Source organism: Diorhabda sublineata, chromosome 8, assembly GCF_026230105.1.
Source record: "Diorhabda sublineata isolate icDioSubl1.1 chromosome 8, icDioSubl1.1, whole genome shotgun sequence".
NCBI classification, from domain to species: Eukaryota; Metazoa; Arthropoda; class Insecta; order Coleoptera; family Chrysomelidae; genus Diorhabda; species Diorhabda sublineata.
Window position 1 is genome coordinate 4,420,938 of NC_079481.1, and position 23,891 is coordinate 4,444,828.

Here is a 23,891-nt window from a genome sequence, read left to right on the forward strand (position 1 = left end):
TTTGTCAAATTATCAGTAGTATAATGGTGAGTAGAACTATTCTAGGGAGTTGATTAAGGGTGACGCAGCCTTACAATTTCACAGAACAAAGAGTTGTTAATTCAAGACTTGGTTCAGCGAATGAATTTCTGCCCATTTTTTTTACGTTGGGATATTCGATATAAATAGTTATTTTCCTAACAAGTGCGGAAAGTGATACTTTCCCGCACGCGACTGCAGTTGTCCCGAACGACGCGGAGCGGAGTTCGGGCAAGCGGTCAAGTGCGGGAAAGACACTTTACACATGTGTTAGGAACATTATTTTTTCTACGGCCGTATATACAAAAAAGTATACCAACCCATTTTTCAAAAATTATTGTATTCCAACAAACATAACAATATAAAAAACTGTAACTAAAAACTACTAATTATTATAAATATTAATATTGAAAACACAATTTGTTGCATTCTGTAGACAAGTAAGAATTGCCGATCCAGTGTAGTTATTTGGTTTCAACTGGAAGGTAGATGACGTCGATGAGGATGGATGGCATCGGTTGCAGGTCGCATAAAGATGACGATGACGGCAACGATTTTAAGTCAGTTGGCAGGTAACAGCTCGGAATTAGTTTCATTTGCAGCCTTCAAAATGGCTTCGGGAAGTTCTTCCTCGGTTGATGATGAATTAATATTATTGTTTCGGATTCGGTTTAATGTGGTTTAATTTAGAAGAAGATTGCACTTATTCGGTCACTTCCAAGACGTTTTGAACAACTTTGACGTTTTAGTAACAATTACATGGTTATATAAAAAATATCTGTATTATTTTATATTTTCAAAAAATTAAAAATGCTACAAAAAGCTAGAAAAGGTTTAAATTTTGTTTGATGGACTATTTCGTAAATATTTATTTACCTGTAGTAACAATAGTTATAATCTCAGAAGTGAAAAACTATCTAATATGGTCAAAATGTGCATTATTTTACTTTCCCGCACTAGTGCGGGAAAGTGACACTTTCAAAACTAAAATGCGTGCGGGAAAGTGGGTTAAAACGCACGGTCGTAGAAAAAATCAGTTTAATATAATATGTACTTCGATCTTTATCAAATTATGACTGGACACTGACAATTTATCTTATTATATTAATAGAGTACCTACATCTTGAACATAAAAATAAAAATAAAATAGAAATTCATTTTAACAACAAAAAAAGATAAGTAGATACTATAATCCATTAAGTAACAAAACAAAAACTGGACATCAAAACATTCTTCCTTACTATATGTACAAGTACTTTCGGAACAACTATCGAATTATTTCAATAACTGTGATATCAGTATAAGTCATAACGCACTATCTAAATATTTCACTAAAAAAAAAAGGAATAAGATTGTATATAAAGTACCTTTTACTGAATGTACATCTTACGGTGTATTATTTATGACTTTGTGTGTGAATATAAAATATAGATACGTAAACTGTTTTTAAAAAAACTACATTCTCAAAAAATTATAAAGATTGGATTATCTATATTCATTGAATGAACTAAATTCAATGAATGAATTAAATTCAATTTGTTATTTCGTAACATTCTTATTTATATTAAAATTTTTGATGAAAACATGTTTACAAAATATACGTTTCAATAATTTGTTGGCGCAGATTTTTTCTAGATTCTTACAGATTTTGTGAATCAAAAGGACAGTTATTTTATAATCATCAGGCTTGGTTCATCCACTATTATGTAGTTCGCTATGGGCAAGTAGAGAATTTTGAGATTTGTAGTCTGTTGATTAAAAGTGAATGCTTATGAATAGTGCATGTAAGAAGTGAGAAATCTATGATAAAATTAATTATTGGTTCAGTTCATCTACATCATTTGAATGTGACAGCAGTTCATGACAAACGATTTTTTATTCAAATCTAAATTTGAAGAAACTCTGTTCTTTCTATTGAAAAGGTTTCCTGTTTAAAAGGCTATTTTCCTAATAAATCGACAAGAAATTAGAATGTTTGAGTAGAAAAATACGGGTGTGTGAAGTAATTAATACCTCTAGTTACTAAAAACGGATACGAGTCAAATTATATAAAATCTACACTGGAAGATGTCTATAGCGAAATATTTTAATATTCAAACTAAACTATTTTAAATATGATAACAAGAAAAACGTATGAGCGAAAAGAAATGAGTTAATATTAGTCAGGTGTATTAATTGTTAGTAGGAGTATCTATTATGTCATTCAATTTGCACCTGTTAACAATGTGTCATAATTCATAGTCATAAAAAGTATATAATAACAGTCATACTCATTATTAATTGTCCAATAATGTCGTATTTATTCTTATCAATAACTTTTCAACTGTTATATCATGAATTTCAATTTTATTTAAGCGGAATCAATTTCATTACCATACCATACCATATCATAAAACGTATCGGGAAGTAATGACCTCAACTCCAAACTGTAAGTAGTTTACGTAGTTAAGCTTTCATCAATGTTCTTCATATTATACGAAATTCAACATATTTGTTATTCAGTTTATTTTGTTAGTCATATATATTTTTGAAAGTGAAAGTTTGTAGACCGGTTTGAATTATATTGAAAATTACATCAACGCTCTAGGGCATTAAAGTCATTTCACTACCTTTCCAACCTTTTAGTACTTGCGAAAATATGAAAAAGGACTCGAACTTGTAGGATCAATTTTAACAAAGAAGGATCTCTCTTTTTAAATATTTGATTTACTCTATACTGTATCTCTATGGAGTTCATAAGCATTAGAAAGGTTAGGATGACGTAATGTTGTTTTTGGAATAACTTACGTACTATGTATGAAAAAAACTGTGAATATATTCCAATATATTTTCCTCTAGTTTCCACACTATCTCCAGAACGTTTGACTTAAGTTTCTATGCCACTATAAAAATATGATCTATCTTGTCAAAATGTTCATACAATGCCTATTTAATTTTATGGTCGCTGTGTAAATATTTCGCCCCTTAACTTGGTCTTCATCTTTGTGAACAAAAAATAGTCGGACCAAGCCAGATCAGGGCTATATATTGGGTGATCTTTGTGAAGCCACTTTCGTGTAGAGTAGCTTTGAAAATTGAAGCATTATGGGCTGGAGTATTGATGAAGCTCGGTTTATTCTGCAGCTAAATTTGCGATAATTATTTGACGCAACTGGCAGTCTCAAAATATTGTAGTCATCACTTTTTTGGCGTCTCTCGTAATTTTTGCTTTTTTCGCACAGGCTCACCCCTTATAAATGATCTTATTACACTTTTTAACCTTCTAATCGACACTGATTTGCTCTGAGGCGGCAAATCAAGGCAGCAACCGTACACTAATTTTTGTCACTTGTAAATACTCATTTAGGATCCTTGGAACACTAGTTTTTGAACTTCTGGTCTGTGCTGTAATATGGGTCCAAGCGAAAAAAACCAATTTCAAATTGTTGGAATTGATGGACAGAAGTCACCGTAAAGTGCTCCATTCTGTTTTTGCTTTATGTTGATGTTAATTCTTCTTTGGTGAAGAGTTTTATAACAGTGCAAAATTCAATTTGTGACATTTTTTTTCTCTAAATTTATTGCATAACTCTGGTTTACTTTTTCGACGTCAGACTTTACACTTGTATACAATTGTAAATATTCAAATAAAGGGTTTGAATTGTTTGTTAGTAATTTAATAAGCAAAATAGGTAACAAATTAAATAAAAATGACTACGTAGCATAAAGGAGGCATTGCGGATGAAAAGATTATATTTTGTTTTTCTTGGATTTAATATTCACTTATTTCACCCCACTTTTCTAAAATGTTCTTACTTCCACTTCTATTGGTGTTGAACACTTCTTATTGGGACCCTGTATATGTTGTGCATTTTATGTCAAGATACTATGATAATTATATACATGAGAAATGATTCAACTAGACTTTTAAACTCTTGTAATTTGAATTTCATACAATTTTCTTTGCTACTAATATCGTTAAAAGTCAGGGAAATATTCTTTCATGCCGAGGAGCGGTTTATGTAACTCTATAGAAGGGGAAGATACGGAATTTTATTAATATTCTCCCAACCTCAATATCTTTCGTTGCGTGAAAACACCAATATCACAGAAATTCGGAAGGTGACCTTAAAACTTCTGGGTGTTTATAGAAAAAAATACTTCGAGGGTGAGTTCCGAATTAAAAGTATTCAATAATTGTTTCTGTACTACGAGGGTCCTTTGTTGTAAATTATAAGTAAGTGAGATGCTAATTCAGTGTGTTTGGATTCATTTATTGAGGTGGATAATTCCTTTTTTCCTTTAGTATTCTGTAAAATTTGTTATAAGTCGTGGCTATTCCATTTATTCACTCCTATGTCCACTGTATCTATCAATTCGTTCCATTTGTTAATGGTATTTCTCTCTCGCAAATCAAGAATCTGTCTGCAATATTCATAATAATTTTTGAAAGCATTGAGGTAAGTCGAAAATGCTAAATTATTATTTTTTTCGGAAAGCTTGAATGCGGAAAGGAAAAATTGATATCGGTTAACATTTTCCAATTGCGCATCGTCATTTTTTCGCATTTTTTGTAATTATTTTAAGTTGGTTAATTTTCTAAAAGTAACTCGCTTTAGTTATTCATGCTTGTTTTATAGTTTCAAATAATCTAGTCTCTGAAATTCTGATCAATTATCTAATTTTGTTCGATCGCTCAACAGAAATTTACTATTTTTGTACCTTGTTCACTGTGCACTGGATTTGCTATAACAAAATAACTATAGAACTTCGTGGGGGTTGTTGAACTTGAATAGAATAATTTGTCCTACACTCTTCGTTCCTTATTTCTTGTTTTGCCTTATCTACTACATATCTAAATTCTAATTTTTTGGAAGAAATGAGGCATAACAGATCTAGACTTCATTGCGGCTTGATATAGCATGAGGTCCATATACTTTGTTCGAGGTGTTGCTACAAGTAGAACGCCCCTCTTCACAACCCAGGTGTCACAAGAAAACTTTGTATTACTCTAATGGACGTATTGTTAAAATTCATTTGTGGTTAATTATCATTTCCACTTAAGTGAAATTGAGGAAATTATAATAACATTTTCATAAAATCGGAAGCTTAAAAGTTTATCATTGGTAGTGAAAAATTTCTAACAATTTTTTTTTTTTTGGAAAGTTTACTTCTGTAACCGAGCTCCTGATGTTCTCTTCAATCGACAAGTATTGCCAAAAGGACATTCTTTGGATACCCAAAGAACGCAGTGAAATATTTGCTGTTTTTATAGCGCTGTATGGTTTTGTGTATTGTATGTGTATGTGTGTGTTGTGTTTGTATTGATTCAGGTTCCTGAATAAGGGTATAATAATCTTTTGTCATATTTCTGTGAGATTTCTTAGCATTCAATTATTCAAAGTATCATCTTTGAGTCAAAGAAAAGACACTTTTCTCTGATGATGTAAATTGACATTCTTAAGTCCTTCTCAACACGATACTTATCACTTTTTTTAAATTTATCTCATCTCACATTACCACATAGAAAAAATCTGCGCTGGTATTCATATCGACGTTTCACAGTATACTTGACGCTATGACTTAGAATGTTTAATGCTGTCGCGCTAAGTTGAATTCTCATCTATCTATCATAGATGTACTTGATTTGTATTCATATTCTCATATTTCTAGTCTTTATCCATCTGCATCCATCAACTGGGGAGTACTCTTCAGTTTTAGGAGCTTCTTTGCCATTCAGTGCTCGCTTAACGTCGCTTTGTTTAGGCTCATCCTTAACATTAATTTTTTTTGTAACTATCTCGTCAATAAATTTGGTTGTGACCAAACTTTAATGCCTTTGAAGAAAAATTAATCTCAATTCGAGAAAAAGTAATTTTCTTTGTTAATACATTTTCCGCATGTACTACGACAGAAACTTATCAAGCTTTAAGTTCAAAGTCTTCTAACCTAGCTTCACGCAAATTCACGTTTGTATGACTTCTTATCTTAGGATAGTAATCGGGCAGTCTGATAACGATATAATTGATGCTTTACCGTATAAATATTTGATTGTTTTCTCCAATTTAGAGGTGAGCTCAGAGAAACTTAAGCTTTTGTTCTCTGTCATGAGTGACAAATTGTCTTTCTCTTTGTTAGTACAAACATTGAATAAACATCGTACAAAACAAAGCACAGTACGGAGCATTGCATAGCAAGAATATAACAAACATCAGCAAACCGACGGACTTAAGTGATAACCGTTGTGGCACAAAAAAGCAAAAGTTCGTGGGAGTGAACTAGAACAAATCGGGCCACGGTTGATTCTAGTTTAAACCAGTGAAAATCATTTCAATGTGTCTCAATTTGCACAATGAAAATTGCGAAATATTGGTAAATTATTCTTTTCTAATAACGTTATTCGAACGAAAAAAAAAAATTATTTTATTTAGATTTTTCAAGCATAAAAAAAAGTCTATACTAATTCAAAAGAATCCCCAAAAAATGCGATTTATGCAGTGCTTTAAGTACCGGAAGGAATTAACCAATTTCAAATCTTTTATGCCATTTCCGTACTATAAATGATGAAAATTTGACGTATGATAATACAAAAAACATTATCACTCCTATCTTCGAACCAATGAAATCATATTTTTCCTAAACTTATTTTGTTCCTAAAAATTACATCAGCAAGGTCTATATACAGAAGTAGTAACAAAGTCAATATTGATACTATCTTATCTAAATTTTTACTAGATTTCCATTTGATTAAACACCGAATACAACACTTCTTAAAATGTAAATTAGTAAATAGTGAGGTTGTTCAATAATTTTTATTCCTTTGTGAAGAAGAACACGGAATTATTTAGAAAAATGATTTTCAATTGTGAATATTCTGTACCTGTACCTAATTTATATATTGAAATAAAAATAAAAAATTGTGAAGGCAGAATCGAAACGAATTGTTACTTTTTAGAAAAAATGAATAATTAAATATTATCGAAAACTTTTTGGTCATTGTTCATTAATCTATTATATTGTTTCACAGTAATGACAGAAGGAAACCATGCTAATATTATAGAAAACGAATTGCCGTTCAACAACGATCAAAATGCAGAAAACAAACCGCACAAAAGAAAAGTTGAAATCAGTAACATTGCAGACAAAGAGGGAAAAAAAGAAGACGTATTTGTACCAAAAATTCGATGGCCCGACACTTTAGTACAATTATACCTACATTTAGGTTGTTTATATGGACTGTATTTATGTGTAGTTTCAGCGAAATTCGTTACAGTTATATTTGGTAAGTTATTTTCATTATTATGTACTATAATTTTATGAGTAGCCGTATCTTAAGAATGGTAATACTTTTCTGCTATTCAGATTTCCAATATCTACCTAACCTAACCTAACCAATACCTACCTTGTTATCGTTATCGCTCACCAATTATTTTTGTAACAATAACAACTTTTACGTAGTTACTTTCTATAGTCTAATCTAATCTAATTTTTAAAAACAAATCCTCAACGAAGAGGAAATTTACTAAATAAAAATTAAATTATCGAAAGTGTATCTTCATTATTTATAATTTTAATTTAATGTTGAAGTCAATTGCCCGCTATTGCTTGATAACGTAGAGTACGTAAATTGAAGAAATTTAAAAGTACTTAAAGTAGATTGACACATTTATTAGTTTTTCTTTGCTTGTAAATACATGGTATCGTCGCATATTTCAATCCCTGTAGATTGTTCCAATAACTGTTATTTTCTACTTATCTCCTTTCCCAGTGTTGTAATCTTTATCCTGAACCATTTTTTCAGAAGGGTGCCACTCTTAAGAACGTTTTATCCACCCTTACATCAGAAGTTTATCTGTGATTTCATTTTCCTACGATTCATAACGTCCTACAATCCATTGGAAGGTGATTTTATTATTTTTAACCAGTTCATCTAATTTTTCCAGACATTTTCATCCAACTTAAATATTATGACATCGATACACTTGATGCTACGTAAATATCTTTCAGTCGATACCATTTCCATGTTCAGCCTAACTAAGATGGCTTTTCACTTACTTCCACCCCTAAGCAATTTATAAACCGAATTTATAGTTTCCGATGAAACGCTGTGTCTTTAATTGTAAGATGATAAAATTATCATTTTTATGATAATTACTGGAACAACAATCATATCCAATGTTAACAATGGACAATTTAGAAAAATATCTCTATTCGTTTGTGGAGTTTGCTGAGAAATAGGCTAGGTCAGATTAGGTTAGTACGGGCAATCTTGACCTGAATTGATTGTGAATTGAAAACTTCATACCTACTTCACGACCCTCCGATAATCTTCCCTTTTATAATCCATTTTCAAGAATTTCTGCTATTTCTTCCACTCTCTCTACGAGGATGATCCCAGAAGTACCTTGCCCAACAAAGGAAACACAAAAATTTTGGGAAAAATATATCACTTTTCCAACACTTGGTCTCCTTTTAGCTCCATAGACTTTTCCCAACGATGTTCAATAAGATCGATGCCCTTTCTATAATGAGATACGTCAAGGTCCTTAAAATAGCCATTAAAATCCGACATCATCTCTTCATTGCTGGAGTCTTTGACCACCGAGGTATTTTTTTAAGCCTGGAAACAGAAAATAATCTGAGGGGAGTGAATCTGGCGAATAGGGTGCATGAAGTAGCAATCTTTAATTCATTAATTTTGGTCATTGCAATAAAGGATGTGTGAGCTGCTGCATTGCCTTGATGAAACAACACTTTCTTCTGATCCAAATGCTGTCGTTATTGCTTGATTGATTTTTTCCCTCAAACTTTGCAATGAGTTCGCATAAATCCCGCCGTTGATAGTCTCTCCTTTTTCAAGATAGACAATGGAAATTACTCCACGCGCATACCAAAAACGACTCCATGACCTTGCATGCAAATGGAACGGTATTTGCCTTCTTTGGAGCCCATTCTCCCTTTTTGATCCATTGTTTTGATTGTAGTTTTGTTTCGGGTAGTGAAGTGATGGAACCATGTTTCCATCTATGGTTTTGAAACGGCGCAAATATTTGGGTTTATGTCTGTGGAACATCACCAACCACTCCAAATTAAACAGCCTTCTCATGTCCAAATTTCCAGCTAATATGCGATGTAGCGCACTTTTTGAAATACCTATTATGTCTGCTAGCACGCGCACATTCAGTTGACTGTCATCCAGTACCGATTTGTGGATTTTCTCAACATTTTTGGAAGTTGCCACCTCATTTCGTCGACCACTGCGATACTGGTCTTCGCAGGTCGTATGATCTCGTTCAAACTCTGCTACCAAATATTTTATTGATAATGAAGGAGTCTCACCCATAAATTGTGTACTCTAGGTCAGTCCAGTACTTCTGGGACCACTCGTCTTGTGTTGTCTGTCTGTAATTGACATGGTGCTTCCGGTAGAGCAGATGCTCTATCTTATCTTCTGCTACAAAATACTTTACAATAGTTTTCATTCCCAGTTTCTGGAGATAGTAGTATTATAAAACTCGAACCTCGTCTCACTCTTAGTAAACCTACCTGCTTTGGAGTCTCTTTCCTCTTCATATAATCGTGGTACCGAACAGAGAGACTTCCTAGTAGCTTCATTAATAAATTCCAAAACAAAGTACTACGCACCCTATTATGTCTCTCTCTAACGAGGTTATTCACCATGACATCTCCCTGGAATTTATTAAAGAAGCCATTGAAGTTTTTACTGCCAAGAGAGAGTGTCAGCTCATCCCTATGCAATGTGCTACCAAATCAGTTAAATGTGCGCGACAATAGTGAAGAGCGAAGGTTGAAACTCCTGCTGCCACCCAATCTGAATGATGAACAAATTAAGATTAAAAAGAGGTTACTCGCTGAAGTAGCTCTTCACGAATCTCCATTCAATGATATCCAAAGGGTCTTGCTTACAAGGCAGATTGCATTTTAGTCTGAGAGTTGAAAAAAAAATGGTAAATGATTCTGATTTAGCTCATGCATAATACTCGTACGTAAAAATTAGAAGGATTTTCTGAGATAATTTACAATGAAACCGTATTGATTGTATCAATCTTCATGACATATATCCTCGTTTATTGAATCAACAAATGGCAATGTGATGATCAGATGATGACGTGCCAAAATTTAAATTCCAATCAATAAAGTTCAACAGGCTACGGGATTAAGAAGGTTGTTGAAATGTGGAAACAGAGTTGGCTTTGAGATGTTTGACTAAACTAGATTGAACAATTCATTTGTACTAATCTTGAGAAAGGTCTTCATTTTATCACCAGCAGTTATTTTTCAATTTGATAATGTAATGAACTTTTCCATCGGATATGAGTATGGATCTGGGTAATGAAGAAACAGATACTGATGCTGTGGAAGATACGAATGTTTTGGGGCTTAGAAACTCACACTGTATACCATTATCTAAGTGAATTAATACATTATAAAACCAACAAATGTTTACTGTGAAATGTACCGAAGCAGACAATTCAACAGATTCCGCCAATTCAAATGGATCTTGGGCACCTGATGATCAACAAAAGGCAAATCCCATTTGCCTCATACTCAGAGAATATTTTCGACACTACTGACATGGAAACTAATGATGAAACCGTTAGTGATGATTATGAGAGTATCGATGAAGGAGTAAACAATGAAGGCCACGAAAAAATAGAGCTTATTACACCTGAAGAGGTAATGAAAGCCCTGGGATACGACCTATTAACACGAAAAATATTGCAACAGCGACGAAAAAGGATCTAGATACAAAGGGTTCCTACTCTTATATGAAATGCGTATAAATGAACAAAAGATCAGATATATGGAGATGGGAAGGGATCTGAATAGCTGCAATCAATTGAAAGTGACGACAAGGATTTGATACTTGGGAAAAACAGTGACAAACGAAGGAGGTGAAACCAATGACATTGACAAAAGGGCTGACGAGAGGGAACAAAACATTTGGAGCCCTAGGAGGTCTATTAAGATCAAAAGATATTTCAAAGGCCGACAAGTTAGGTATTTACAAGACAGTTATATAAACAACGGTGCTGTATGGCAGTGAGTGCTGGATCATGAACAAAAAAGAAGAAAAGAAAGTAAAAATATGGGAGAGAAAGGTACTGAGGAGGATTTTCGTAGGAGTACGAGATCAAAACGAGTGGAGAAGAAAAACGAACGCAGAGATGAAAGTACTGTATGGCCAAGCTGAGATGGGATACGTGGTCAGAGCAAAAAGACTCCGTTGTATGGGGCATATTGCCAGAATGGACAGTAGGGTGAAAAGATCCTTGTTATAAGGAGGAGAAAAGGAAAAGAGGGTATCCACGGAAAAAATGGATAGAAATGTAGAAGATTTAGCAAGAATAGGAATATAGAACTGTCGTGAAGCAGCCATATCCAAAAATAGATGGAGAAAAGCAGTGAAGCCACTCCAAGCCTTGTACCTCTAAGGCCTGTTGAGCTATGTGAAGATTACCGCCAAGGAGGCTCTCTCGCTGGAATTATTTTTTGCGGAAAAAGGTTCATTGAAGAAAAAATTTAGTATAATTTTCCTGGGCCAAATGCGGTTGCCTACCGGTTAACACCGTATCGAGATTTTTTCAATAATTCTAGCTGTAAAAGATATAACTGGACACCATCTATACTTCTAGCACAACGTAATTCGATACAAAACTATTTTACTATTCAAATTGACGGTGCACAAATCCAATAGTATTGAATACATTTTAAACTATACGGTATCTAAAAGTTTAAAAGGAAAAAAAGTTAACATATTGATAGGAGCAGTGTTGGCCTTGCGCTTAAGAAGACTTACCTACTCTCCCTTAACAATAAACTAGCCACCGTTAACCATGTTTCTAGTTATTCTAGTGTAGATTCAATAACAAGTGAATTGTTTATATGAAACAAACTATCATCATCTTCAAAAATTTCAACTGTGATTTATGGATTACAGTAAATTCATATATATATATATATATATATATATATATATATATATATATATATATATATATATTTATAATTGAGAGCTTTTCAGTCAAATTCCATGTTTTATAGAAAAGTCTTGTTTTCGAAATTTATATAATCAGATAAGGCCAGTCCTGTTGGATTTTTCGTGGCGCCATGAAGTGATTCGCTATTTGATAGCGAATTGGCGGCGTATAAAAGCCCAGAGCCCTTCTTGATTAATCAATTCAAATAGATGACCATTATATTTCTGTATGCGACGCCCGACGTCGACTAGGGGGCCGACGCCCTAGTTATTCGTGTCTCAAGCTCGCCATTAGGGCTTTGTGACAAAGGCGGCGAGACACGATTAAATTTCTAACCAAGTAGAAAGGCAATATACAAACAGATTGAGAAATATCATTTTGAAGGTTCTAACTTTTAATTGGGAAAGAAAGACTAGAATGCACGATTCCATAAATAGAAATTAATATTTTTTTGGCATACATATGCACACAAGTTGATATATTTGGCAGATACTATCAAAATTATGAAGAATTATCTCTTCTTTGTTTTTATACATAGTAACAGCAGGATCTCATCGCTTGATCCTGCAGGTATCTGTTTTTTTGATGACATTACCTGGAGCGAGAGTCTTTCACGAAAATCATGTCGAATAGGGATGACCGTAATGAAAAATATTGCCTGTATAATAGCTCTATAGAAAATATCAAATTTTCTTACCCACTTACAACAAATTTTATTTTCATGTGTGTTTTCGAATCTGGTATTTTTATGAGCAGCACGTCTTCCCTGTCGTATATATGATCATTTGTCATATTTGATAGTTCGTCCCGCACAAGCCACAAATTATGCTGAAATTTTATTTCTGCAAAAACGTTTTCCACAAACTTCACATTTGAGTGGTTTTTATCCTATGTGCCCGCGCAAAGGTCTACTCAACAGACCATTCTGTGGAAAAATTTGAAAAGATAGTACAGCTATCCCACAGTTCCAGCTTCAGTTAAACAGATCTCTTGTGGTTAGAATATACATAATACCATTGTAAATATTTAAATGGAATATACATAAAAAAGAAACGCTGTGTTTCAACACTTTAAATTGAGCAATTCTAAGTTTATCTACCAAACACCCAAAAGAACTCTATAGGGACTAGGGACGTGAACCTGGCTTAGCAGTTCCTTGTAGTGAATCATTTGGAGACATTCTGCGCCTTTTGTGTTTTGGATTATGATATTGTTCGTCTTCAGTGATCAATCGATTATAAAACTGTTTTCAAAAGTAACGTTGAAGAAGTACTTTGCATGTGATGAATTGATTAGCTTTGTTATCTTTGGAGGGAGGGATTATAGGGACCAGAACACCAGCTCTATTTATTTTTAACTTCTGGTCCAAATGGATAACCAAGATTGTTTAAGGACGTTTGGAAGTTTGTCACTTGTTTAATATGGTTTAGATTCCACTTATGCCATAGCATGTAGATGTCCAATGCTGCTGGTTCCGATCTGAACTTAGGAAACCATGTTTTGCCTCTACGAACGTCTCGTGCACTACAATAAATATCGTAAATGATTTTTATCGCAACTGTTGAATCACCACTCGGCTCAAAATTGTAAAAAAGTCTAATACTCATTTATAGGTGAACAAATCTAATTGAGCTTGAATCGTCCTTGGTATGACTATGTATATAACGAACTGTCAAATGATAATCAAATGTCGATATGCGCAAGAATAATATAACTTTTCAGTCCCCAGTATTTTCATCTGGAGAAGTTTGTTTGATTCAACTATCCAAATTCGACCATTTTCTCAATTTCATTAATCCCCCCTATTTTTTTGGTTTCAGCTCTTTTAACAGTTTATATATCAGGTTTTGGTATAACAGCCGGAGCTCATAGGCTATGGTCACACAAATCTTACAAAGCAAAGTGGCCACTTAGATTACTTCTAGTTTTATTATTCACAATCACAGGCCAGGTAAGTTATTTTCTACTGTGCTTGAGATTTTATTGTGTTGAAAAATAAATGTACTTCGACAATTCCAAGAAACTATTTATTTATATTATTGATCAAACCTCACAATGAGGCTCAGATCTCTTTGAAATTTTTTATTCAATTTCCTATTCTTTGAGTTATTTATCTGGTTTTTGGAGGTTAGGTTGCTACATACAACATTACAAACATCAGAAGCTTACAACAGATACAAATTGATTAGTAACGAGACTTAATTTACTAGTTAGGTAAATAAAAACCGAACATTGGAAAGAATTCTCAAGGAATTTAAAAGGAAAGTTATGAGACAACAACGGAAACAAATTACTGCATTTTGCGAATCAGGTCAAATATCAGAAGACAAATGGATATATTACCTAACAGAATAAACTGCCCATAGGGATTTACGTAGAAGTCACCATTTAAGAAGTCGACTAATCCCTGATGACCTCAAGAAACAGAAACAGGACACGATGGAGTCCATAATGAACTAAGTTTGGTAGCCAACATCTCAAACAAGAACTTACAAAACTTTTCTCAATTGAATTAAAGTGTTTGCGAACCAAAACAACAAACCAAATTTTGTATTTTTCAAAATAGAATTTGCAATGCGTTTTACTACCTAAGCAATAAATGTAAAGAATATCTCTTTTTGTTATTTGAAGATAGATTCGAAGAGGTGCACACTACAAAACCCCCAGAAAGGCAAACCATAGCGTAGATACGATTCAAACCACAAGTAGTAAGTTGTAGAAAAAATACGAGAATCTAGCTGCCTAAACACGGATTTAATAAGCAAAATAAGCAAAGGATAATTTTTTTACCTAGTCTTTAGTCCCTACATGTATAGATCTGAAGGACACCGTAAATATAAAGATCAAAAAACTTGATCGAATTTGAGGATCATATTAAGTCGTTGTTGAGTTTGAGGGGTTGTAGAAATCCATTGTAGGATAAAACTGAAGTTTTCTCCATGTTTAAACAGAGACCATTCACGTCATACACTGGTATTATCCGAAAATAAAGTGAAATTACCATTAATTCGTAAATCTGTGACATTATTAATGAATACCAAACAATGAATTGGACATAAAACTGAACCCTGTGGTACACCTCTGCTAACTTTTAGATTTCTCGAAACTTTACTATTAGCTCGTTCCAGTCGTTTTTTGTATTCAAGGTAAGATATAATCCATTTAAAGGAACATCTTGGATACCAAAATACTTTAGTTTGTCAATCAGAATTCCATGATCAACACAATCGAAGGCTTTAGCGAAATAACAAAAAACTAAAGCCGTATAAAATTTATTGTTGAGGTATATATTTGACTTAGAACAGAAGAACAGCGTAATTAGTACGTTAATTAGGTAAGAAACCAAATTGTTGACCTTTCAAGTTCAAAAAGAGAAGGCAATAGACGGTTTTTACTCAAAACGAACTGGTATAACATGAAAGTTTGTATGCATCACGAGTACTAATAAATATATACTCTCGGTTTAGATGCTTTCGGCTTTGTAAGAGTGTCGCCCTCAAGACGCAATTATCCAATTAGTACCCTCGAAATATAAGTAACTATCCCAATTTTATAATGTGGTATTATAGAAGCGCTTCATATGATATAAATTTATTTTTTTTCTTTCTAATTTCTTGGTTTCGTATATATACCTGCTATATATATTGTACTTCATGATAGGACAAGATTAATATTTTCTTCTTGTTTTAATTTAAGGTTAATTTGAAAGTTTTTAATTCTTTATTAGAAAAAAACACTCTATCTTCGTCAAGAAAGTAAAATTACTCAATTACCTATCAAATATTCTTAAAATGTCTCAAGTTATCTTTAATTAATACATGGAAAACAGGTAAACACTTGTACAATATTAGTTTGTTTAGTTTCTTGATGCTCAAGAGATTATTCAATTGATTTACATGTTTAAAAACCTCTTCATCGATAATTGTGAATCTTTTTTTTCATGTTTTCTATAGGGTTTCTATCAACGCGTATAAAATTACACCTCAATTAGAGAAGCTCTAAAATAAAAGAGCTCAAGGTTATGTTTTCATTAAATTCTGATATTTTACGGCTATTTTTCAGAATATGTCAGTGGAAAAAATAATAGGTTTACATATAAGCTATTTTTACTATTTATAGAATTGTATTGTATTAACACTCACTCAAGCAGCTTTCTACGAACACTGAAAGGGTCAGTAGCGTGTAGATTTATGACTAATATATCAAAATCAACACGCGTTATGATAAATACAAGCGACGCTATTACTCTTTGTTGGAATTGGAAACTTGTTTTTAATAACGTACAGTAACTTTTACAAAATTCTACCTTATGTAAACTCATTCACACATGCAAGTTGCTTTACTCGTTTTCTCTGGAACTAGCACTAATTTGTCGACCTACTAATGATCGCTAAGTCCATAGTTCAGTTAGTAAATTTAACAACCATTCCATGCGATGATTAACACCTTGCCAATTATAGAGGATGCGAAAATTACCACAAATTAATCAACAGTAGCTACAAAAGCAATCCAAGATACAATGAGAACATACCTCCGAATGCCAATCAAATATATACCTCCACAGAAAACGAATCTATCCGAACAAATCTGCAGAAGAATATGACATTAATTCACAAAACACCACTGGAACAACCAGAGAGATAAATTCATTAACACAGTTTCTAAACGAATTCAAACCTACTGTTGCAGCAAAATAGCATGGTTTCAAACATGCTTACAACACTACTCATTAAATGTTTCAAATTTAGAAGAGATTATAATCAGTGATTTTTTAAGATGTATAAGATTTGATGTTGAAAAAAACCACAAAAGATTTGAAAAAATTGATGAAAACTTCATTGGAATCGATATAACCATCAGTATAATATAATGTTTGAAGATGATTTCATGCAAATGTTGGCCGTGGCTCCGCTTTAGATAGCCCATGCGCAATGTCCAATTTTGGCACGCTCTCTCCAACATATCGGCCGGTATTTAACGAATATTGCTTCAATATTGATTTCCAGTCGGTTAATTGTAGACATTAGCCTTAACATAGACTCACGAGAAATAGTCCAAATGCGTTAAATCACATGATCTAGGCGGCCAATTGACAGGCCCCAAACGTCAAATAAACTGTTCACCGAAGGCGGCTCTCGATTTGGCCATTGTTTCGTGTACTGTGTGGCATCATCTTGTTGAAACCTCATGTCAGGCATATTCAATTCTTCCATTTCGGTAAAAAACGTCAATCATCACACGGTAGAGCTCGCCTTTCACATCGCCGCTTTTGAAGAAGTACGGCCCGATGATGTCACCGGCCTATAATCCACACAAAACAGTGATTTTTCCGGATGCATTGGTAGATGTTGCAATGCTGGTCTTCACACCAGATGCGGCAATTTTCCTTGTTGACGTATCCAGTCAATCAGAACTGAGCTTCGTCTCTGAACACAATTTTTCAATAAAAATGTGGACTTTGCCAGCTCCCATTCACCAAATGTTAGTAGTTGTAGGAGGTTGTGCGGCTTCAACTCTTGCACCAGAGTATCTTATAAGGTTTTACACCCAAATTCTTCTTTCGCAAAGTTTCCCATGTAGTTATCAGTAACACTGGCTGATACAGCCGCAATATTTTCTTCGGTCCTCACTGTACGTTTGCGTGTTAGTGGTTTAATATCCAATAGTGTAAACTGGGTTCTAAATTTAGTCACAAGCTTTCGAATAGTTCCCTCAGTAGGCCGATCAAACTCCCCATAAATTGGAAGAAGTGCCCAACGCACTATTTAACCGAGCATGAATTTTGACAGTAAAGTTCAATAATTTGCAAGCGTTGTTGGTCCGTAAGTCGATTCATGATTAAATTGTAGATTAAACTGAACGAGTTTTACAATGATACAAGACACTATTCACGCGTCATCTCTCAAAAACAGTGTTACCAAAACGATAACAGCAAAAAAATCACTCGTTACAACAAAATCGCGCAAATTATATAATTTTCTAGAAATGTTGTTATAACCAGTTAGTAAATAATTAACGCTTCAAATTTCTTACCATGTATAATTTGAAATTTGTTGATGCTTGAATGATGTATAGTATTTATTACTTGTAGTAGAAGGCTCCATTATATATTCGCTCAAGTCAAATCTTCGGTTAACTTCGGTTAACTCCTCACCAATAAACTTAACAATTATCGTCTTTAGACTCGGAAGGTAAACAATATAATAAACGCCCTCCACTCTTGGTAGTATAATTTATTGTTATCCAACATAATATCGAAATATTTCTATTTGTTAATTCCAGAGACATGTGTATATCTGGGCTTTAGATCACAGGGTCCATCACAAATACAGTGAAACAAATGCTGATCCGCACAATGCTAAAAGAGGTTTCTTCTTCTCGCACGTCGGTTGGTTGGTACTCACACCTCATCCTGATGTTGTAGAGAAAAGAAAAGCAGTAGATATGAGTGATTTGGAAGCAGATGCAATAGTCATGTGGCAGAAAAAGTAAGATATATTTTATATGTTGTAGGCACAATGCAAATTCATGCATTTGATAAGAAGCCTTTTACTAAAACGGGTCAAACGTGATCCTTAGAGCTTTCTTGCGCTATGACTAGATAATTGTAGGCAGTTCGACAAAATGTTTTTATAATGTTGTAGGTATTATCTTCCATTATTTGTGATATTCAACGTGCTTTTACCAGTATCCATTCCAGTATATTTTTGGAACGAAACCATATGGAACTCATTCTGGATCAACTTCAATTTTAGATTCACCATCACTTTAAACATCGCATTTTTCGTGAATAGCGTTGCACATATGTGGGGACAGAAACCATATGACAAGTGAGTATAAAAACATAAGAAAGTTCATAGATATAATAATAAAGATGATGATTTATAGTTCGTATATCATCAATAATATATTTGATTAACTCTTTAGAAAAATTTAGATAAGAAGATTGCAAACCGTTTCATTGGGCTTTGAAATGTTGGATATTCGTTTACGTGAATCGATGTGAACATTTTCACGAAAATTAGGAAATTTCAGTACCAAACTGTCACTTAATATCAAATGTTATGCTTATTTTGTAACATCTGAAACATCGAAAATTTGTGAAGCTGAGTAGATATTTACTTACGATGATAATCGTGGATATACTTCGAGAAAACCACATCTACAGCAAGTATTTCTTATATATTAACTAAACCATTTGACATGCTTAAGCTATTCGTGTGTTGAGATGTCAATTTGTATCAAAAACATTATTCAACTGGTTGTGAAATGTATCGGCGTGTGGGATGCAAAATTCTCATTGATTATTCGAGCCAACTTGCATAATAAATGAATGTTTTATAGTTGTTTACATGAAACTTTATAAGACTTTCACGAAAATAGGAGAAATTCAACTCTGACTTGTCGTTAATTTAAGTTATATTGTTCGGTTTGGAGCATCCACTAATTTGTTATATAAAATAAGCCAATTCACGTGCTAAAGGTATCCAATCGTCGAGATGTCAATTTCTATCAAAAACTTTTGCAAAATGTTTGCAAAATGATTTACTTAAAACAATCATTGTTTGGAAGTAATTTAGGTGGAACGAAAAAAACCTCGTTGAGTGTATGATATTCGTTTACGTTGTGAAAATTTACACAAAAATTAATATCAAATGTCAGTATCAAATGTTGTGCTTTTTCTGTAATATCATCCGAAACATCGAAAATTTGGGTAGTTGAATTTAGATATTTACTCTGATATTATTAAAACAGTTTATCAGTTAAATATTTGTTGAAACTCTATAGGAAATTTCAAGAAAATGGAAGAAATTCAACTCTAACGTGTCAGTTAATATCAGTTATTTAGTTGGGTCTGTAACATCAATCATCAATTTGTATATTATATATTAATGGATTCATTTGACATGATCGAGCTTTTCGTGCATTGTATGTATAACAAATAGAAATTGTGCTTGTTGTGGATGATCATTTTAATATTTAATAACAGACATACACAGGAAAAAATATACGCAATAGAATAATACAAAGAATTATGGAAAAATTCATAGTATTTGGAAATTTTAAAAGAGGATTCGATAACAATTGAAATGAAAAACACGTTCTTTACGATTTTCTACGGAAAGCTACATTGTTGATAAAATATTTTATACAAGAATAATTTTCACCCATATTATTCGAAATTTATTCATACATTTCAACCTTTAGATTACGATAAAACACCAGAATTTTGGTTTCTTATTCAAGAAAAAAACTGAACACCATCTTTTTATGTTAAGAAAAATAATGTTGGATGGTGAATTCTCAAAATTGTGTAAGGTGGAGTTACAGCAATCAAAACTTCATGATTGAGATTAAGATCAATATTAATTCAGAACATTCACAAACATAAAATAATTAGACGCTTTATTCGAATATCCATTTTTTACAAATTCATTTGTATGATTAAATTAAGGACTTACCAATACATAAACGTCAATAAATATGATACCATCAGGAAAGCGCAACATGTCATAGTATTGTAATGTTTTTCTAATTTATTTAAATGATTTCTATTAATGGGGTGTATTAATAGACTCTGTCTCTTGCGTTACACACATTTAACTAACTTATAATAATTCACTTATCACTATCACTTGAATAATTTATTTAAATTCTTCGATTACTTTGCTAATTCGTTCCGTTCACTACGACTATTTATTATTAACTGAACTAAACTGCGCTACATAAACTTATTTATATACCACAAAGAGAATTCTCCAAAATACTAGAACATAAAGAAACAAAACAAATAAATAAATAGACTTTCCTAGAAATTATTCAAAGTAAACAATGTAAATAAATCGCTTGCTATAAAAACATATATAAAAAACACCAAACGGATTCCGCGATTTATAAAAAGTAAGTCAAAGGAGCCGCGCGCGCCTTAGTCGAATTTTTGAATTTCAATACATTTAAACAGAACCGGCTCTAGGGCGGAGACACGTTAGTAACAGTACTTTGGAATATGTTTTTAATGGTAAACTAATACACAAATATTCAGATATTTCATAGCCAGTTTGGTTACAAGCTCTAATCTCCTTATATTATTTCTTTTGGAGCTTCTTGGAAGAGAATATATACAGCCAAAGGTCGTTTACAAACGTGTAGCATTTGATACGGAAACCTTTCAAGCTATAACTCATAACATGATTACAAGTTTGTTAAGAAAATTTTTCGTTGAACGAAAACTTGTATTGGAAGAGTGGGTGACTACGTGGAGGCAACTGATTTGACAGGAGAAAAGCTATAATAGTGTTTTGTAATTATTGCTGAGAACAATAATAATTATTGTTGAGCACTTTATTTGTGTTAAATTGTAGAATGAATAATTGTGTTGTATGTATTAATTATATTGGAAAGCAACAAAATGTAACAGATATGTTTATTACATTTTTGATAGAAAATTAGTTTAATATTCATTATATACCAGTTTACAATATCAAATGAATTTTCTTAGCAAAAATTTTAAGTCTCAAACCATGCAAAACTTTCTATGTTTCTATGGGGAATATTTAAATAAAATAAACAATATAAAAGTAACTTGTTCAAAGTTTCCTGACATGAGGAGGTCGAATCTCATCAAAAATACAAAAAGAGCGTAGTCGGAATGAGACTTGAAACAATGCAATGGTTTAAAAAGGATGATGCATCTATCTTCTGAAATATTGATGCTTCTAAATGTTCTTGATTTTATGTCTCTTCTGATTAGTTTTTTTCTAATTTCTTAAGGACAGATAAAAATTTCTACGCCAATTTTATATCTGTCATAAACATATCAAAAGGTTTAAGAAATGAGAAATCGAATAAATTTATTCTGAAATAGTGACGAAATTCATTTAGCCGACTAATTTTAAAAAAAGTGAAACAAATACGGGAGACTATTACGCATCATTAGGTACTTGACAGGGTATAAACAGAAATCGGCAAAAAGTTGTATTCAAACACGACATCTCGCCTGCTTATACTTCAGCTAACACTACAGCTAAAATTCAAGAATAACAGTTTGAATTGTTTGAGCATGCACATGCAGCGATTATTTTCTGTTTACTGACCTAAAATTGGAGAGCCTAGATTTCAATCGAACGAGGAATACGTACGAAATTATTATATTCTTATTATATTGAAATGTGTCGACCTACAACTTCTCTAATCGCAGCTTTTATTCAGTTTGCTGTATATGGTACAAATGAGGAAAAGGAAAGTAGAGGGAAATCGAACAACTTAGCTTTAGAAATCATACTTAGGGAAAGAGGTAGAAAACCCGACAATATAATAGGTAAAAAAAGATCCAGAAAAAAACTTATGAAAAACTTATATTATGAAATTGAGGTAGAATCAATGGCTAAAGAATAGGAAAAGTCAACAATTCGAATATTATAAAGTCACCATTATAAATTAAGGAGAGAAAGGGAAGTCGAAGAAAGAATATCAAAAGTTGATAAAGTAGCAGGAATAGTAACAAAAATAAAAATGATAAACTAAAAAACAATATCACGAATAACTAAAATAAGAATGTAAAGTGTCAGTTGCCATGAACAGAAAAGAGCAGAATAGGCTAGGGATAGCATGGAATTATCAGAAAGAGTTATGGAATTTTAAAAATGGAGGGTACAGAAGGAGAGCAAACAGAGAACTACGAAGTCTGCAATTTAATCAATTATAGAAGCATTTTCCTATTCCGATTGAGATGGTTGGGACATATATGTGATAAAACAGAAGATAGAAGGGTGAAACGAGGGAAGCAACTACGGTATATTTTCTAGATAAGGAGCATTTTTCATAATAACCAGTTGTCCATCTTATAAAAATACTGAATAACAAAAACACTGTATAGTACTAATATATATAAAACTAAATTTCCAAATACAGGAAAACTGATCCTTACATTTGATCAGGTTATCGAAATGTTTTGATTGGTTTGTCGCACTATTTTAACAATCTTAAAATTTTCATTTTGTGATCTACGTTATTCAACTAGCCTATTGACAAATATTTATCACTATATCTGGAATCACACAAAATTTATCTTGTCTTGTGTTATGTCATTACAAATGTTGATTTTGTTTCAGGAACATCAGTTCAGTAGAGAATCTAGGAGTATCTTTAGCAACGCTAGGTGAAGGTTGGCACAACTATCATCATGTTTTCCCATGGGACTACAAAGCAGGGGAGTTGGGTAACACCTATAATCCATCTACAGCATTCATACACTTTTTTGCGAAACTTGGTTGGGCGTATGATCTCAAAAGTGTCTCAAGAAATATGGTTATCAGAAGAACAATAAAAACAGGAGATGGCAGTCATCCTGAAATCTGGGGATATGGCGATACAGATATTGATAGAGAAGATATGGAAGAATTAGATAATATGGCAGAAGAAAAATATATATGAACAAATATTCATGGATGTGTCTATACAATATTACCATGTTTAAGTTGTTAATTTGAGTTATTTTCCAGCTTTAGAATTAATTTGTTATTTATATAGCGACCACATATTTTGTGATTTATTGCAAAATAAAGTGTATTTATTATAATAAAAATGTTTTTTTCTGAGTAAGCCATTCGTACATAGTCTGTTTTCACAAATGATCCACAATGGTGTATAATTTTCATGCGATTTTAAGTGAAAAAGTGAGAAAAAAATAATATAATTCATTCATTCTCCTCAATTCTCATGAATATTGATATTGCGTATTTTCTAAAACTGCTATTGAGAATTTTGTTTAATACTCGGGAATGATGAGATGCGTTATACAGGGTTTTTGGGGTAGCACTCCAATCTCTCGGGAAATTATTTTATAAGTAAATATAAGTTGGAAAAACGCTTCGTAAGCGAGTTGTAGTTATT

At 32.7% G+C, this 23,891-nt stretch overlaps 1 protein-coding gene across 1 annotated transcript in view; it reads left to right on the forward strand.

Annotated features, from left to right (window-relative positions):
- LOC130447746 (acyl-CoA Delta-9 desaturase-like) overlaps positions 1-23,583 on the forward strand; it is a 42,057-nt gene extending 18,474 nt beyond the window's left edge. The window contains exons 2-6 of the mRNA XM_056784726.1: positions 7,025-7,279; positions 13,820-13,950; positions 18,282-18,487; positions 18,644-18,829; positions 23,111-23,583. Of these exons, the coding sequence (XP_056640704.1) occupies positions 7,027-7,279; positions 13,820-13,950; positions 18,282-18,487; positions 18,644-18,829; positions 23,111-23,432 (1,098 nt within the window). The 5' untranslated portion in view covers positions 7,025-7,026 and the 3' untranslated portion in view covers positions 23,433-23,583. The remainder of the gene's footprint in view (positions 1-7,024; positions 7,280-13,819; positions 13,951-18,281; positions 18,488-18,643; positions 18,830-23,110) is intronic.
- Positions 23,584-23,891: the final 308 nt, after the last annotated feature.